A 13,922-nucleotide genomic window follows, 5' to 3' on the forward strand; every position below is an offset into this window, starting at 1 on the left:
TATATGTGGAGCTTCAGACTACATCTAAAACATTCAATTCTAAGTATCACCTTTGAAGAATTTAACAAAACAGAAAAGTTTGCGTGATAAAATGAGGAGTCTAGAGGTAATTTTCTATACAGAACATAACAACAACTTCTACATACCTAAAGGTTCTCATATAGAAAAGGGAATTTAGGCCGGCATCGCGGCTCACTAGGCTAATCCTCTGCCTTGCGGCGCCGGCACACAGGGTTCTAGTCCCAGTCGGGGCGCCGGATTCTGTCCCGGTTGCCCCTCTTCCAGGCCAGCTCTCTGCTGTGGCCAGGGAGTGCAGTGAAGGATGGCCCAAGTCGTTGGGCCCTGCACCCCAAGGGAGACCAGGATAAGTACCTGGCTCCTGCCATTGGATCAGCGTGGTGCCCCGGCCGCAGCACACCAGCCACAGCGGCCATTGGAGGGTGAACCAACAGCAAAGGAAGACCTTTCTCTCTGTCTCTCTCTCTCACTGTCCACTCTGCCTGTCAAAAAAAAAAAAAAAGGAAATTTATTTCCTGTAACTTTGCAAAAGTGACAGATAGGGATGCTTTAACTCAAATGAGGATTTTCTAGTAAACAGTTGTCTCCAACACTTGAATGAGATACTTCATGAGGTCACATGGTATGCTCACTCACTGAACATATGTAAGCTAGATTTAGCTATCCATTAAACTGGTAAAGGAGCATCTCATTGGGAAGGAGACAGGATCTCATGATATGCAAGATCCTTTGCAATTCTAAACCCTAGACATAATTTAGACTTTTTAAAAACTGAGTAAAATGACTCAATGTTTTTAAGAAATTGTGTCAGTGCAGGCAGTGTTATGGCATAGTTAGTAAGGCTGCCACCTGTAATGCCAGCATCTCAAATGGGTGCCGGTTCAAGTTCCAGCTGTTCCACTCCTGAACTGGCTTCCTGCTAATGGGGGAAAAGCAGCAGAGGATGTTTCAAGTGCTTGGACCCTTATTTCCTATGTGAGAGCTCCTGGCTTTGGCCTGGCTCAGTCCTGGCCACTGACGCCATCTCAGGGGTGAACTAGCAGATGGAAGATCGCTCTCTCTCTTTCTCCCTCTCTCTCTATAACTCTTTCAAATAAATAGATGTTGAATCTTTAAAAAAGAATAAGAAATATTGTCATTGCTTATTATTAGATTTTAAGATCTAAACAAAAATCTGACAGTGAATACAAATCACAAAGAGTACTAATGGGGCCAGGGTTGTGGCATAGCAGGTTAAGCCACTGCCTACGTCACCATCTCATGTGTGCGCCCACTTGAGTCCTGGTTGCTCCAGTCCATTCCCGCTCCCTGCTAATGTACTTGAGAAAGCAGCAGAGGATGGCCCAAGAGATTGGGTCCCTGGACCCAAATCAGAGATCTGGAGGAAGCTCCTGGCTCTTGGCTTTGCCTCGGCCACTGCAGCCATCTGGAGAGTGAACCAACAGATGGAAGATCTCTCTGTATCTAACTCTCCCTAACAAATAAATAAAATAAATCTTCTAAAAAATGTAAATTTAAAATGTCATCTCAAAAATTACAAAAAGAAAGAAAGGGAGAGAGGAAGCGAAGGTGGGAGGGAGAAGGGTGTAGAAGGTAGGAAGGGAGTATCACATTTAGAACTTATCTACAAACTGTATTGAATCTATGAAGAACTAAAATTTTAAAAAAATTTAAAGCCAGTACTAATGTATTCTCTCCATATTTTAAGTATAAGCTACAGTATACTATGAAGTCACAGATAATAGCTTTTCATTACAGCTTACTTCAAAACTTACCAGAATTCTGTTGTATTCCCCACCGTACTCTCATTCTGAATTGTCGAGCACCACTCTGCTGGAGTCTTCTATTTAGTCTTGGGAAATTCTGCTTCTTTCCTTCCTTTCGATTCAATTTGATGATATCATCTGTAATGGAGGAAATTCCATATAGTTTTCCATTTTAACTTATGATACAATTACTCAGTCTATCAGTTGATAGATTTCCAATGCCCCTAACTGCTTTTCTACTTTGAAAGATCTTATACAAGAGGATGATAATAAAAAAAAAGGACAGAGTTTAAATCAGCCACTTTGGTTGGCACTCTGAAGAAAGATTCTGCATGAAAAGTTGAAATCAATGGCCCAAAGTAGATCTACCAATTAATGAAAATTCTATTATCCATATTTTTCCTGATAAATGTAAATGAGCAAAAAACCAGTTAAAGTCTTCATTTTTAAAAGATGACAGCATTTCAGCAAAACCAAAATAGGTAGTCAAAAAATAGACAAAATTTCTAAATTAACTTCAATTCAGCTAATACTTATTAAGCATATACTAAGTGTAACTAATGTACAAGGACTCTTCACCTGCAGTGCCAGCATCCCATATGGGTGCTGGGTCTAGTCCCAGCTGCTCTACTTCCAATCCAGCTCTCTGCTAAGGCTTAGGAAAGCAGTAGAAGATGGCCCAAATTTCTGGGGCTCTGCACCCATGTGGGAGACCCGGAAGAAGCGCCTGGCTTCAGATCAGTGTAGCTCTGGCTGTTGCAGTTATCTGGGGAGTGAACCAGCGGATGGAAGACCCCTTTATCTCTCTCTCTCTGCCTCTCTGTAACTCTGTCTTCAAATAAATAAATAAATAAATCTTTTTTTTTTTTTAAAGTGTATTTGAAAAGCAAACAGAGAGGAAGAGATCTTCTCTCCTTGGTTTACTCCCCAAATAGCCATGACAATCAAGGCTGGGCCAGGCGCCAGGAATGCATCCGGGTACCCCACAAGGGTGCAGGAGCCCGAGCACTTGGCCCATCTTCTAAAGCTGCCTTCCCGGGCCCATTAGCAGGGAGCCTGACTGGAGGTGTAGTAGCTGGGACTCGAATTGATGCTCCAATATGGGATCCAGCATTGCAGGAGGTGGCTTAACTCACTGTGCCACAACCCGGCCCAACGATACTTAAAAAAATTTCTCCACAGTTATTTTTTTTTTAAGATTTATTTATTTATTTGAAAGTCAAGAGTTACACAGAGAGAGAAGGAAAGGCAGAGAGAGAAAGAGAGAGAGAGAGAGGGGTGTCTTCCATCCGCTGGTTCACTCCCCAATTGGCCACAACGGCCAGAGCTACGCCGATCCGAAGCCAGGAGCCAGGAGCTTCTTCCAGGTCTCCCATGCGGGTGCAGGGGCCCAAGGACCTGGGCCATCTTCTACTGCTTTCCCAGGCCATACCAGAGAGCTGGATCGGAAGTAGAGCAGCCGGGTCTTGGCGCCCATGTGGGATGCCAGTGCTGTAGGCCAAGGTGTTAACCCGCTGCGCCACAATGCCAGCCCCTCTCCACAGTCTTAACCTGAACCATTTTAGGGGCTGGCATTGTAGTGTGGCAAGTTAAGCATCTACCTACAATGCCAGCATGCCATATAGGCACCAGTCGGAGAAAAATGTTCTACTGCCAATCCAGCTCTCTGCTAATGCACCTGAGAAAGCAGCAGAAGAATGGCCCAACTGCTTGGGCCCCTGCACCCATGTGGAAGACCTGCAAGAAGTTCCAGGCTCCTAGCTTTGTCCTGGACCAGCCCTAGCCATTGGGGCCATTTGGGTAATGACCCAGCAGGTGGAAAATTTCCCCCACCATCCCTCTTCTCACCTATAACTCTGCCTTTCAAGTAAATAAAATGTAAGTCTTAAAAATTTTTTTGATGAGCGGCGCCACGGCTCAATAGGCTAATCCTCCAACTGCAGCGCCGGCACACTGGGTTCTAGTCCCGGTTGGGGCACTGGATTCTGTCCCAATTGCCCCTCTTCCAGGCCAGCTCTCTGCTGTGGCCCGGGAAGGCAGTGGAGGATGGCCCAAGTGCTTGGGCCCTGCACCCCATGGGAGACCAGGAGAAGCACCTGGCTCCTGCCATCGGATCAGAGCAGTGCGCCCGCCGCGGCGGCCACTGGAGGATGAACTGACGGCAAAGGAAGACCTTTCTCTCTGTCTCTCTCTCACACTGTCCACTCTGCCTGTCAAAAAAAAAAATTTTTTTTTCTTTGATGACCCTTAAGGAAAACAAGCCAAAGAAACTACACAAAAGTAATCAGCTTCAATTTTTTTCCAAATTACTCTAAGCATGAAAATAACCTATGCTAATTTCATAATTAGTCTTTTCTGAAGTCAGAGAAAGAAATACAATAGATTATAAAGATCCTTTACAATATATTTTTGCTCTGCTTCACCCATCTGTAATTTTGATGACACAATCACATTAAACAAATAGGTATATAAAACATACCTATTAGGGGGCTGGCATTGTGCCTTTCCAGGTAATGCTATCACCCCATATTGGAGTGCTGCTTCAAGCCTAAGCTGCTCCACTTCCAATCCAGCTCCCTGCTAACGCACCTGGCAAAGCAACAGATGACTGTTCAAGTACTTGGGCCCCCTGCCACCTATGTGGGAGATCCAGATGGAGTTCCAGGCTTCTGGCCTGGAGCTATAATCCATTTGGGGAGTGAATTAAAGGATGGATGTTCTCTCTCTGCCTCTCCCTCTCTCACTTTACCTTTCAAATAAATAAATCTTAACAAAGAAAAATTTAAACCTCCCCCAAGTACTTTATTGGCTTCTGCAAGTCAATCTCCAACTATAACAACAATAAAGTCAGAGACACTCAAAAGCAATTCTTTTTTGTTTTTTTTGTTTGTTTGTTTTTGTTTTTTTGTTTTTTTTTGTTTTTTTTGACAGGCAGAGTGGACAGTGAGAGAGAGAGAGACAGAGAGAAAGGTCTTCCTTTGCCGTTGGTTCACCCTCCAATGGCCGCCGCGGCCAGCACGATGCGACCGGCGCACCGCGCTGATCCGATGGCAGGAGCCAGGAGCCAGGTGCTTCTCCTGGTCTCCCATGGGGTGCAGGGCCCAAGCACCTGGGCCATCCTCCACTGCACTCCCGGGCCACAGCAGAGGGCTGGCCTGGAAGAGGGGCAACCGGGACAGAATCCGGCGCCCCGACCGGGACTAGAACCCGGTGTGCCGGCGCCGCTAGGCGGAGGATTAGCCTAGTGAGCCGCGGCGCCGGCCATCAAAAGCAATTCTTTAAAAAAAATAAAAAGCTTTAGTGAGTCTCAGAATTATGAACATGTTAAATTTTACTTGAGCAGAAAGGAAATAGGAAGAAACCAGTTATAAAACATTTTCTTTAAACAAAGTGCTTGGGCCCTGCACCCACATGGGAGACCAGGGGAAGCACCTGGCTCCTGCCTTCGGATCAGCGCGATGTGCTGGTTGCAGCGCGCCGGCCACGGCGGCCATTGGAGGGTGAACTAACGGCAAAAAGGAAGACCTTTCTCTCTGTCTCTCTCTCTCTCACTATCCACTCTGCCTGTCAAAGCAAAGCAAAGCAAAGAAAAGAAAAGAAAAAGAAAAAGAAAAAAAATAAAGAAACCAAAAGAAAAAGAGGCAGGGACTAATCTAATTAATTTTGTTCATTTTTAAGGTATATTTAACTTTATTAAATAGCTGAGAGATTACTTAATTTTTTTAAAAAATTTTTAAAAGATTTTATTTATTTGACAGAATCTTCCACCCACTGGTTCACTCCCCAAAAGGCTGCAACAGCTGGAGTTGAGCCAATCCAAAGCCAGGAGCCACAAGCTTCTTCTGGGTCTCCCATGCGGGTGGAAGGGCCCAATAACTTGGGCCATCTTCTACCGCTTTCCCAGGTCATAGTAGAGAAATGGATCAGAAGTGGAGCAGCCAGGACTTGAACCAGTACCCATATGGGATGCCGGCGTTGCAGGCCAGGGTTCTACCCCGCTGTACCACAGCGCCAACCCCTGACTTGTTAATTTTTTAAAATGTGAATTTATTTATTTGAAAGGTAAAGCAAAACAGAGAAAAAGAGACCAACAGAGATCTTCCATCTGCTGGTTCACTCCCCAAATGCCTCCAAGACCTGGGTATGCCACATGGATAGCAAGGACTCAAATACTGAAGCCATCATCTGCTGATTCCCATGGTGTGCATGTGTAGGAAGCTGGCTTGGAAGTAGAGGTGGGACTTAAATCCAGGCACTCTAATAAGCAATGAAGGTGTTCCAAAGGGGGTGGGAGGTGTTTAACCTGCTGTGCCACAATGCCTGTCCCTATGTTGGTTAATTTTCAAATATAGGATTCAGGGTTTAAACATAACTAAAAATTAAAAGTAGTAAAGCATATTATATATGAAATTGTTTATATTTAAACATTTTATTAGCCAAGTCCTCAAATTAAATGAGTTACCATGGCAGAGAAGACCTGCCAATCTAAAAGAAAATGCATACAAAGGATATTAGAAGAAAAAAATCCCTTGCAACAAACTACTTCATAGATTTTTTCATAGTACTAAGGTATATACATAATAGAAGTAACTGAGTACTAATAGACATTGCTCTGATATATATTCATTTAATTCTCACAACAATCCTATGAAACAGGTATCATAATACCCATTTCAAATTAAGAAAGAGCTGTGACTTGAGGCAAGCTAAGAGTAAAGTTGTTATTCTCTATAAAGTCATTTAACCTAATAGTGCCACAATTATAATTCTAAAAAAATCAGGTCCTAAAATCTCTGTAGCAATATTTGTAATTTTCTTTTTCTTTTTCTTTTTTTTTTTTTTTTTTTTTTTGACAGGCAGAGTTAGACAGTGAGAGTGAGAGAGAGAGACAGAGAGAAAGGTCTTCTTTTTTCCGTTGGTTCACCCCTCAAATGGCTGCTACGGCCGGCGCGCTGCACAGATCAGGAGCCAGGAGCCAGGTGCTTCCTCCTGGTCTCCCATGCGGGTGCAGGGCCCAAGCATTTGGGCCATCCTCCACTGCCTTCCTGGGCCACAGCAGAGAGCTGGATTGGAAGAGGAGCAACCGGGACAGAATTCGGTGCCCCATCAGGGACTAAACCCGGGGTGCCGGTGCCGCAGGTGGAGGATTAGCCTAGTGAGCACCAGCCAATATTTGTAATTTTCTAAAGTAGATGCTCATAACTGCATCACATCTCCATAAAAGTCTTATTAAAAGAAAGGCATCTGATAGAGGGCTGTATGTTGTTGGGAGAGAAAAGAGAACAAGCTCTAGTTTAGCTCTCCACAGCACTTCAGTTCTTCGTCAAAGAGAACTACCCCTCAAACAAAATACATACAAACCCCACAAAACTAGAAAATTAGTCAGATGTCTATTGGTTATGAAAATACATGTTTAATACTTCCCTACAGCTATAGCTTGGAGCTCTAGAGCCAAATCCTGGACCCCTGGCTCCCCTGCTTAATTTCTATGACTTTGCACAAGTTACTCTACCCCTCAGGTTTCTGCAAAATGAGAATAATAATCATCTGCTTATACTGTATAAGTAAAAATAAAATACAATGCTTGCTACGTACCTAGGTGTATGTTCTAAGCACTTTACATAAACGCTTATCAATTCATTGAATGCAGCAAGTCCATGGGGGAAGCACTGTCACCTTTTTACAGAAGAGGCAGTGAAGTCATTTGCCACAATCCCGTGGCTACAAAGACAGTCTGACCCTAGATTCCATACTCTTTACCACTAGGAGTACAAATCTCAAAAAAGTATTTTGAGGATAAACCTAGTTAATAAATTTAAAACGGTTAGTCCAGTGTCTGGCAGGCAGCAAGCACTCACTAAATATTCATTGTTATACTATCGCTGGGCCTTAGCTCAAAAACTGCTCATTTCGCTCGAGCTCGGCACTGACTAGCAGTAGTAAGTAAAGACTCGCAATGAAATCTACCAATTCCGACCATATACTTAATTGACAAGTTGATTTCTAACCTTAGAAGTCTTGTCTTTTGACAAAAACTGTCTAGATAGAAATTATAGCAGAAGAGTAACAAAACTCAGGGCAAGAAGTGAGGATCCAAAAGAAGTTTTCCAAGGCAAAGAGATTATGCTAAAAATCGCCCTCAGCAAGGTTACACCTCAGAATCCAACCGAAGGTGCTTTGCAAATATCTGAAAACCTGACAAACGCAAAGCCCCGGGAAGAGCGGGCCGAGCCCATGAAGCAGAACTCGAATCCCGACCAGAACGGAACGACTTTTAGCCCAGCTCAGCCAAACGCATGGCCAGGACCTCGGGAGCGTGCGGTCTGCATTTTTTCAGGGAATCACCACCTATCGCCCTTTCTCGACAACCAGCACCAAGGCACGCCGCCCCGCGCGTCGCCCGGCTTCCCTGCGGTCCGCACAGACCTCTCGCGCAGTTTCTGCTTCACTTTTTTTCTCCAGGGCTAACTTTGAGGCCGCCCCGGTAGGGGGAGAACGTGCTGTGCTCCGCACCGCCTAACACCACATCGGACGCCGTCCTGGCCCCACGCTCTCCTCTGACAGTTGCCAGGCTCGGGCCCCGCTCGTGGCCCCGGTCAGGAGCGGCCAGCGCCAGGCTGGGGCCTGGGCATGGCCAAGCCCGCCAACCCCTTCTATCCGACCACGGGTCGTGACCGGTCCCAGAGCCAGCCCGGGCTCTCAAAGCCCTTTCTCAGCCCGCTGCCCCCAAGAGAATGGCTGCGTCGGACCCTTCCCCTCGCTCGGGATAACGCCCACAGCGAACTCGCTCGAGGGAACGCCACGGACTTTTCCTCACAAAGAGCCGCGGTGAGCCGCGAGCGGTGGCGCCCCTCTGGGGAAAACGAGGGGACGCACCCCGCGACCCTCCCACCCCGCCTCGGACACGGCCTCCGCCTAGGGGACGCCAGCCGCCCTCGCGGCCCCCCGCGCCGTCTCGCCCACCCGGAAGGAAACTCGCTCGGCAACTGCGGCCAACCGCCCCTTCCCCCACAAACCGCGCCACTTGCTTCCACCGACACCCTCCCCCACTCCAACTCGGTCCAACTCGGCCCCTCACCCAAAGACATATCAATTTTGTCGAGGTTCTCGTTGCTGCGGACTTTGGCTGGCGGCGACGGGGTCGCCATGGCTCCCACCAACCGGGTACCAAACCGGTTCATGGCCGGAGACGTAGCGCTGGGACAGTCGGCGGCGAAGGCCGGAGCCGGAGGCCTGCCACCTCCCACTCACGCACGCAGACTAGCTGCACCGAGGGAGCGCGCACGCGCGCCGGCCGCGTCCTCGCCCTCCACCCGCGGCGGCGGCGAGCGCGGGACGGGGCTACCGAGACGCGCGGCCGGCAAGAGCGGCGCCACGCCGGACTCGCTCCTAGCGGCCCTCGCCGGACGGCACCGAGCATTGCAGCCGCCGCTCTCGGCGCGGGCGAGGGCTGCTGCTGTAGCAGCTAGCCGCTCGGCCCCCGCACGGAGGATGCTAGACCCCGAGCGCCTCAGAATCGGGCCGTAAGGGAGGTCGTGGTCCTCCGTGTCTTTCGAGTTCCTTATGCTCCCTATGCCTGGGTACCCCCCAAACCTTGGCCGCCCCGCTGCAATGCAGCTTCGGAAGGCAGGACAAGACCCCTCTGGTCGTAGGGCGCTGCACTGCCTCCTCGCTCCGCTCTCCCAGGCACGCTCCTCCACCTGCGGCGTGCGGAGTTGCCACGTCCGGGCGCAAAGGCTGCAGAGACAGTTCTTGCGTCACCTTAATAAAAGTCCATGCTAACGCTCCCCGTATCTGTGCCACCTCGCAGTCGGCACTCCAAAACGTTGGGCACGGCACGGGATGCCTCATGAGACCGCCTCGCCCCTTGGGAGGGGTAAGTATCTCTGCTTGCTTAGCCGCGTTTTGCTCTAATTCGTATTGCGTTGGGCTTGACAGCAGGATTCCTTTTGTTTTTGCGCATCCCTATAGGAAAACTTTTAGTAGTTGATGAATTCCTGCATAACTCTTTTTCTATTCGCAAATGTGATGTCCCCCTCTTTATTCTCCTCCTAAGCATTTAAGGTTGTATCATCTTCATAACAGCTTTAAAACTGAGGCATTTACATCTCATGAAAAAAGCTGGGTGGGTTCATCTGGCCCTCCAGAATTCTCTGTTACCATTTTCTGAACTTTCTAAAATTTGTTTAGCATAGAAACAAGCGAGAGATATGCAGTGACCTGAAGTGTCTCAAAATCACAGGAGCCTCTGCTTAATTTAGTAATGCCACAAAGTCATGTGGTTTTCAACTTCAACACCAATGACACCTTTTACTATTTTTTTAACTTGGGGATCCCGTGTCTGAAAATATTTCTTGTTGTGCACATTCGTTTATTAATAGCTTATTTTCCAATTTTTATTAGCCAAAAAAGTCTGTCGCCATTTCCCTTTCCATATCTGGATTCAAAGCCAAGAGCACAGTGACAATTTGGGGTCACCTTAGCAATCAAAGGCTATGCAAATGTTTCTCCTATCTATAGCATAGATAAAACCAAAAAAATCATCACGCAGATTTATGTTTCCACGTGAAAGTAAGGACCCATGGCTTTTTTTTTTTTTTGGTGTGTGTGTGAATCTCTGGGTAATCTTATCATGAGGAAATATCTGATTTTTATTAGGCTTTCTGGAATATCACAAATAACTCCTTATTCTAAAAGGTCAAGTTGTTTTTTTTTTTTTTTTTTTTCTGTCCTGTGACAAAAACATAAGCACGGAGGAAAAGTGAATCAGCCTAAGAGACCCCTATCAAAGAGGCCAAGAAACTTTAATGAAGGCAAGTTTGGACTCAGATCCAGGAACATGTTAAGGGGAAAAATATAGATGATATTAACACAATGTGCTTGATTTTGCTACTCCTCCACCCTGTAGCCTCCATCCCCACCCCTGTCCTGGACTGCTAAGAAACTTACTTATAATATTTAAACTTAATTATAATATAATAATACTAAGAAATTTGTTTATCATATCTTCAAAAACCTAATAAAAAATAAGACAATTACCTCAGGTAAGACTACTCAAATTCACAGGAATTAAGTCATGGTTCTTTATTTTTAGCTGAAAAACTTAACTCTGTGAGGTTCTTGGTTTTATCCACTCTACTGACAGGAGAAGCGTTTGCATTTACTTTTTTTAATTTATTTACTTACTTGAAAAACAGAATGACAGAGACTGGGAGGGGAAGAGATCTTCCTTCTGCTGATTCACTCCCTCAATGGCTTCAACAGCCAGGGCTTGGCCAGGCAGAACCTAGGAACCAAGATCTTCCAGGTCTTCATATGGGTGGCAGGGACCCAAGTATCTGGGCCATCATCTGCTTGCCTTCCCAGACGCGGGGTAGGCACTCCAATGTGGGGTGCATATGGGGTGCAGCAGTTTAACCAGCTGTGCCAAAACACTCTCAGGTTTACTTTTACTATTAAGGTGACTCCCACTCTGTCACCATAACCTTCGCTTTGGTCTCAGATACGGGAAAGGGAGATGGATGAAGTGCTGTTGTTGGTTTGTAGAGGGTGAAGTGGGTAGGACACCTGAGTTTTATTGAATGGTACCTTTTCGCTAACTTAAGTTATTCACCATGTGGTCTAGGGAGAGTCTCTGGGCCTCATACATGATTATATACATAGATTTCAAGGGTTTTTTGCACCAAAATAGAGGGGCAGTTTGGCATAGGGGTTAAGCCACTGCCTGGGATGCTGGTGTTAGAGTCCCAGCTCCACTTTCAATTCCAGCTTCCTTCTTATGTGTACCCTGGGAGGCAGCAGGCAGCAACTGCTTGGACAAGCAGTTGGGTCCCTGCCACCCATGTGGGAGAACTGAATTAACTTGTGGGCACCAAGCTTCCAGCTGGCCCAACTCTGGCTGTTGCAAGCATTTGGAGATGGATCCAGTGGATAGAAGAAACATTCAAAATAAGTTTGCCTTCTAATTCCATTTTCAATGATTTTTTTAAAACGATTTTTTAAAAAAGATTTATTTATTTATTTGAAAGAGTTAGAAAGAGAGAGGCAGAGAGAGAGAGAGAGGTCTTCCATCTGCTGGTTCACTCCCCAACTGGGTGCAACGGCCAGAGTTGAGCCGATCCAAAGCCAGCAGCCAGAAGCATCCCCCGAGTCTCCCACGTGGGTGCAGGGGCCCAAGGACTTGGGCCATCATCTGCTTTCCTGGACCACAGCAGAGAGCCGGATCGGAAGTGGAGCAGCCGGAACTTGAACCAGCACCCATATAGGATGCTGGCATCATAGGCAGTGGTTTAACCCATTTTACCACAACACTGGTCCCCATTTTCAATGAACTTTTTGAAGTACCTTCGTCTTCAAAACCAGAAAGTAGTGTTACTGAGTATATAAGTTAAGCTAAGTTATTCCTAAGATTTCTTACAGTTCTGAGTTCCTCTGAGCATAAGACATTTTTCTCCACATTGACCTTGTCTCACTAGAAATCACTTCTGTTCATTTGTGGGAGTAAACTATAGGGAGGAACCTTTGCTTGAGTCTTGAATTTTATGGAAGAAAACTGATGCATTTAGAGTTCGGATACTTTTTGTAATGCAGGTATTCATAGAGACCAAAACCCTCCCTACCAGCAATATAACAAAAAATTTCCTTTCATCCTACTCTTTTCCCTAAAGCTGATGCCCAAATCCCTTAGTTGTAAAGAAACAAGCCCTTTATTTCATTAAGCATTCTTAGGTGTTGTTTTTCGCATTTCTAGATTTCCCCAGGGCTAAGGGCCCCAGAGTTTCAGAGCAATCTCCCAAATTCCAAAGGGAAAAACAAGAGTGAGGTATTGGGGAAAAAATAGTAGGTTGGTTACACACAAAGCAAAATAGCAACATGACACACACACACAGCAAAAACGAAGGAGACAAGCCAGGGAATCACAACTGGGGCCTGTCCAAGAAGCGAATGAGCCAGCTGCAAGGGCTGGAGTGAAAAGGGCAACTCTGCAATTTTCTGGGGCCTGAGAGGCAGCTATCCATTTAATCATATAGTCACTGAGAGTCAACATTGTGACAGGCCCTAGGGATAAAGTGGCAAACAGGATGCGTGCAGTCTGTATCTTCACACAGCTTCCAGAGCAACACCCGGGCAGCACGCACTGCAGGACACAGGGCGTACGGTTTTGTCTGTAGCACAACAGTTCAGCATCTCCATCTAAGTAAAAATAAGTGGAATTCATGCTGTCGCCCTTTTTAGAAGGATGTATCATATAGATAATGCATCATTTAGGATTTCCAGACAGAATGTAGGGTCCGTTAAATTGGAGTTTCAGATAAACACCCAACAATTGTTTAGTGTATGTCCCAGGTTTCAGATACACAGCAATTTCTTTTCAAATATAGTTATGTTTCATGTAATGTTTAGGATATATCTATATTAAAAAATACTGCACTGTTTATCTGAAAGTCAAGCCTACCTGGGAGGCTTACATTTTCATTTGTTAATCCAGCAACCTTGACAACATCATACTTTTCTATTAATACTGTCTGGCTCGTGTTTTCACAATGTGCATACAAGTCTGTTCTCTTCAAAAGTAAGCACAGCTCTCATACACTTCACTCCCTAACTTTTTTTGCGTTTGATACACCTTTCAGGTCCCCTTGAGATATAATAGATGGACAATAAAGAACACATATTTAAGGGGCTGGCGCTGTGGCACAGCGGGTTAAAGCCCTGGCCTGAAGCACCGGCATCTCATATGGGTGTTGATTCTAGTCCCAGCTGCTCCTCTTCCGATCCAGCTCTCTGCTATGGTCTGGGAAAGCAGTAGAAGATGGCCCAAGTGCTTGGGCTTCTGCACCCACGTGGGAGACTCAGAAGAAGCTCCTGGCTTCTGGTTTCAGATCGGTCCAGCTCCAGTTGTTGTGGCCATCTGGGGAGTGAACCAGCGGATGGAAGACCTCTGTCTGTCTCTACCTCTCTCTGTAACTCTGTCTTTCAAATAAATAAAATAAATATTTTAAAAAAGAAGAGCACATATTTAAAGTTGCATCTTATACAGTATGTACTATCTATACCTGTGGAAATGTCTGTACAATCAGCATTATAAATAATATCCACCATTCACAAAAGTTTTCTTATGCTTTTTTATAATCTTTT

The 13,922-nt window shown here is 45.9% G+C and overlaps 2 protein-coding genes across 5 annotated transcripts in view; one reads left to right on the plus strand and one right to left on the minus strand.

Moving 5' to 3' along the window:
* Positions 1–9,130, minus strand: part of FYTTD1 (forty-two-three domain containing 1) — a 33,580-nt gene extending 24,450 nt beyond the window's left edge. The window contains exons 1-2 of the mRNA XM_002716538.5: positions 8,863–9,130; positions 1,794–1,922 (exon numbers count right to left, since the gene is read on the minus strand). Of these exons, the coding sequence (XP_002716584.2) occupies positions 1,794–1,922; positions 8,863–8,965 (232 nt within the window). The 5' untranslated portion in view covers positions 8,966–9,130. The remainder of the gene's footprint in view (positions 1–1,793; positions 1,923–8,862) is intronic.
* Positions 9,122–13,922, plus strand: part of RUBCN (rubicon autophagy regulator) — an 86,765-nt gene continuing 81,964 nt past the window's right edge. For 2 of the 4 annotated variants that reach the window (XM_008266734.3, XM_070072240.1), the window contains exon 1: positions 9,122–9,660. Coding sequence is in view for 2 of the 4 variants with exons in the window: in XM_070072241.1 (XP_069928342.1) it covers positions 9,634–9,660 (27 nt within the window). In the remaining 2 variants the exon portion in view is untranslated. The remainder of the gene's footprint in view (positions 9,661–13,922) is intronic. The other 2 variants (XM_070072241.1, XM_051859199.2) reach the window with 2 other exon arrangements.

Source organism: Oryctolagus cuniculus, chromosome 4 (assembly GCF_964237555.1).
Source record: "Oryctolagus cuniculus chromosome 4, mOryCun1.1, whole genome shotgun sequence".
Lineage (NCBI taxonomy): Eukaryota > Metazoa > Chordata > Mammalia > Lagomorpha > Leporidae > Oryctolagus > Oryctolagus cuniculus.